Source organism: Monocercomonoides exilis, assembly GCF_001643675.1.
Source record: "Monocercomonoides exilis strain PA203 chromosome Unknown scaffold38-1042076, whole genome shotgun sequence".
Lineage (NCBI taxonomy): Eukaryota > Preaxostyla > Oxymonadida > Polymastigidae > Monocercomonoides > Monocercomonoides exilis.
The window spans coordinates 61,066-65,687 of record NW_027150583.1 but is presented as its reverse complement, the minus strand read 5'-3'; the positions used below and the strand labels follow the sequence as shown (position 1 = coordinate 65,687).

General features: G+C 33.6%; 1 protein-coding gene across 1 annotated transcript; it reads left to right on the top strand.

Annotated features, from left to right (window-relative positions):
* Positions 1-2,763: 2,763 nt before the first annotated feature.
* MONOS_16270 (uncharacterized protein) lies at positions 2,764-4,353 on the top strand (the record flags this gene model as incomplete). The annotated part of the gene is made up of 4 exons (XM_067869183.1): positions 2,764-2,826; positions 2,874-2,972; positions 3,035-3,525; positions 3,589-4,353. The coding sequence occupies exons 2-4, from the start codon at positions 2,903-2,905 to the stop codon at positions 4,351-4,353; spliced, it is 1,326 nt and encodes a 441-aa protein (XP_067723112.1). The 5' UTR covers positions 2,764-2,826; positions 2,874-2,902.
* Between the last annotated feature and the right edge of the window lie 269 nt (positions 4,354-4,622).

Below are 4,622 nucleotides of genomic sequence, written 5' to 3'. Positions count from 1 at the left end.
ATATTATGTATTCGATCATAATAGAATAATATTTTTTTGAAGATGGTTTTTTTTATCTGAAAAATTTAAAAAAAATATATTTTTATCATATCATTTGTTAGTCATTCCAAAAATAATTTATGAATCAAAATGAAAAGCGTAATTTTGAAAAATAACAAAATTGTGAATAATTACGTAAGTTTTATTTTCTTCTTGTGCGGTTGTGTATTTTGTTTTGTATTAGCTACTCTCTGCAACATCATTACCTCTAACATTCGCAACATTAATTTTCTCTGTTAAATTTCATCTGTTGTCTGTCTGACTGATTCACCCATTCACTTCCAGTGCGCCAAAAAGGCAGGAACTTCACAAAAGAGTCAGAAGATGCCATGTGCTTGAACAATACATCTAATCAACACACACAGACACAGACGGACGACAGATATATACACACGCACAAATAGATGTGTAGAGAAAGAGAAAGAGAGAAAGAGAGAAAGAGAGAGTAAAAGAGAAAGAGAAAGAAGAGAAAGAAGAAGGAGAAGGAGAAGGAGAAGGAGAAGGAGAAAGAGAAAGAGAAAGAGAAAGAGAAAGAGAAAGAGAAAGAGAAAGAGAAAGAGAAAGAGAAGGAAGAGAAGGAGAAAGAAGAAAAAGAAAAAGGGGAGAAAGAGAAAGAGAAAGAGAAAAAGAAAGAGAAAGAGAAAGAGAAATAAAAAGAGAAAGAGAAAAGAAGGAAGAGGAAAGAAATATTGATGAAGTGTTAGAAGAAGATGAAAGAGGAGGAGGAGGAGGAGGAGAGAAAGAAGAAGAAATTTCATAGTATTCAAAAAAGGCATGTCAAAACATTCAACTTCGGAGAAAAGAGAAAGACAAATGAATGAACCTCAGCATCATCATCGGCATCGGAGAAATAGTTCTGCTTTATCTTCTTCTTCTTCTTCTTCTTCTTCTTCTTCTTCTCCTCCTCCTCCTCCTCCTCCTCCTCCTCCTCCTTCTTCTTCTTCTTCACCTTCTTCTTATTCTTCTTCTTTCTCTTCCTCTTCTCCTTCTCCTTCTCCTTCTCCTTCTTCTTCTTCTTTCTCTTTCTTCCCTTTCTCTTCCCTTTCTTCTCTTTCTTCCCTTCTTTCCCATCTTCTCCTTCTCCTTCTCCTTCTTTCCTCTTCGCATCTGTCAGCAAGCTCTCCTCACTGAAGCAGTCATTCCATTCTGCTTAATGTTACTTTTCTTCATCCAAAAGCTTTTCAACATCAATCGAATGTTATTTAACGTTATTCAAGCGACTAGACTGTGCTGGTTGAAGGAAAGGAGGAAAAGATTCCTTCAAATGAAGAGGCTGCCAGAAGTTCAGGGAAATAAATAAATTGTGTGTGAGTGCTTTCACAAGTAACTGGAAGCTTTCGTGAATGGAATTGATGAGGATTTGTTTCAAGAATTAGTTTTGAGTGAAAAAACTAAAAAAAATTTGCAAAAGTCAGTTAATTAAAAAAAGAAAAAGAAAAAGAAAAATAAGAAATCCAACGATATAATGCAATTCAAAAATGAGACAATACCTATTCATAAGAAAACTCGTCTTCTCGCCTCTCTGACTGAAGAAGTTTGTCTATTATCATTTCTTCCCAGCAATTTATTTTTTATTAGCAAAAGTCAAAAGAACATCCGTGCAACACTAAAAGAGAAAGGAAAAAATTAGAAATAAAATTGCAGAGAAAGTATGAATTATTTTAATTTTTCATGATTTCTTTCTTTCTTATTTTAATAAAAATTGTGTAAATGTTTCATGAATTGGATAACACACCTCAATTTCATCAAATACCTCAATCGCAGTCTGTTCTGTCTTGTCAGATTCGTTCCAGTATCGCACGTATTGTTACCGCCTTTACCTCGAAATCCACGCCGAAAACGGTGAATCAACAACAGCCATCAAAACAACCCAAAATGATGATTTTCCAAAAAACGCAGAAAGCGCCTTTTCGGAAAAATACACATCAGCGGTAACACCATTCATCGATTGATGTATTGAAATGAACTTGAAAACTTTCATTGAAATTTGATTCCAATATTGCATCAATCTTCCTTCGCCTTTTCGAGTTATTTCATCTTCAATTTGCATCAAAGCATTTTGGAATAGAACCACTTTCAATGCACAATTAACAATGCCGTCCATTGTTGCCTTGATTAGGCCCCAAAGGCGTTTAGTAATCATTCGCCCAAACATCAACAAAATGTTAATTGATGAAAGCTTGATTCCCTCCATCAATCTTCCTTTAGCCAAAGTGACCCACCCAAGAAAATACTAATAACAAAATTATCCAGATATCCAAGAACTTTACTCAGGCACATTAAATTTGAAATATGCACAGAAACTAGTAAACACTCCGAAATAACAGAAAAAATCATTTCGATGATCAAAAACTTCCAGATAACTCTAAATGTGAGAGAAATAAGTGTAATATTTATGTTTGAATTTTAATCTGCAACAACGTTTAAATGCACAGTTTAATGTGCAAATTGTTGCTTTTTTGTCTCTTCTTCGAAAAGTTCAAAAAAGCACCAAATTTCCCCTTCTTTGTTCCACTCAGAGTATTAAAATAGAAAAAATTTGATATTTAATGTCGACTATATGTGGTACATATCCCAATATGTTCAAAAATTTCATCGAAATTCAATCCAGATCTTAGGCATAAATTATTGTTGGTTCGATCAGATCGAAATAAAACTCTTTCGTATTTGACAAAATACGACAAACATTGCAGCTTCTTTGCGATTTCTTTTTTTACATAATTTTTTTTCAACTAGCCAAAGGAATTGAGCTTGGACTTTATCTTTGTTGTGTCAATCAATAACAATGTTTGTTTTTCTGTTTGTTTTTCTGTTTTTCATTTGAAATTTTGCAGCAAATTGATCTTTGCTAATAATAGACAGAATGGAAATGTGTAATGAAGACAAATCCAATGATGATGCTCAAGAGCCGTCTCTTGCAGATAAGTTTTCAAGTTTGTTCATATTTTCTATTTTTTGAATGTTCAGCGCTTTCCCTCATTAATTAATTTTTGAGAATTGTTTTCTGAGCTTGAAGATTGCAATGAGGAAGAGCAGAAACAGAAAATAGAGGGAATGAATAGATTAATTGAAGAAATGAATATAGAAGAATTAAAATCCATTATCAACGAAGAAATATTCAACAAAATGAACAAAATGATTGAAGAAAAGAAAATGTCAATGGAGAATGCAATTTTGCTGCTGAAGCATGTTGGATATTGCAATGTGCTGAAAAATGTTTGGAATTTATGCTTTGATTCGTCTTCGCTAGGTGAAAGATTTAAAAAGATGATTATTGATGAAGAAAAAAAAGAAGAAAAGAATGAAAAGCTTTTTTCTGACCTTTGCGAATGTTTTGTTTTTCTGAATGGTTGCATAAATTCGAAAATGCTTTGCGTATGCGTGCCTTGCCTCCTGAAAGTTGCATCTGTCAAAGAGGAAAGCGAGGAGAATCAAACAGAAGTGGAAATGGCATTGCTGGCGTTGAGCAACATTAGCTTTTATACTGTTTGAAGCCGCTTCGTTTTTGTTTATTTAATGATTTCTTTCCCATTTAAATGCGTTCAATAGGAAATTGAAAAAGAAGCATATTTGAAGAAAATTACAGAAATCATCGAACATCAGCAAAACCACAGAAATCTTACAAAACTTGCCTATCAGTCTGCTTGGGAGTTTTTAATTAAAAGATTTATCAAAGATAGAAATTTGGAAGATATGATTGTGAATGAGCTGCATTTTGGAAGAGAAGCAGCAAGAGAATTGGAAGAGCTGACAAGAAATGTAGATTGGAACAGGAAAAAAGGAGAGGAAGGAGGAAAGGAAGCGAAAGAAGAATTTGCATTGGTGAGATGGCTGCAAACATTCTCGATTTATTTTCAAATTTGTCGATTGAAGAATGAAGAAAATGTTGGGCTGCTCAAAAACATTGTTCAGGTTCATCGAGCAGAGAAGGATTATTACAGCGTTATTAGCAATCTCTGCATTTATTCCTTGAGAAGTGCAGCAGAAAGGAGAGTTGTGAAAGTTGAAGACTTGTTGAAAGGAGGAGCAGTTGATGCTGTTTTGGAGGAGTTGAACCGGCCAACGTTGAATAAAGATATTATGAATAATGGCTTGCAATTCCTTGTGAATGTTTCAAATCGATTGAAAGAAAAAACGGATAATGAAATGGAAGAAGAGGAAAGGAAGGCAATGAAAAGGAAAATGTTTGAAAAGATGGAAGAAGAAGGATACGAAGATATCATCATAAGCTTTCATGAAAATTCTGATTTTCTTCTGCATAATTATAATCATGATTTATCGTTGAATATTTCAGATTATTTTGTAAATGTTTGAATCAAAAGAGCTTTTTATATTTCTGACTTTTCGGATATTGTTTTTGTTGAGTTAGAAAAAGAAGGAAGAAGAAAAAGAAGAAGAAGAAGAGAGGAGGAATTTGATAACAAGCAGAAAAGAGTCTTTTTTATAGGTACGGACAATGACAATTCATTCTTCATCTATCTCCTTCAACAATTTCATCATCATCAACAACAATTACTCTTTTTCCTTCACCTTCCTCTTCCTCTTCTTCTTCTTCTTCCTCTTCTTCTTCTTCTTCCTCTTCT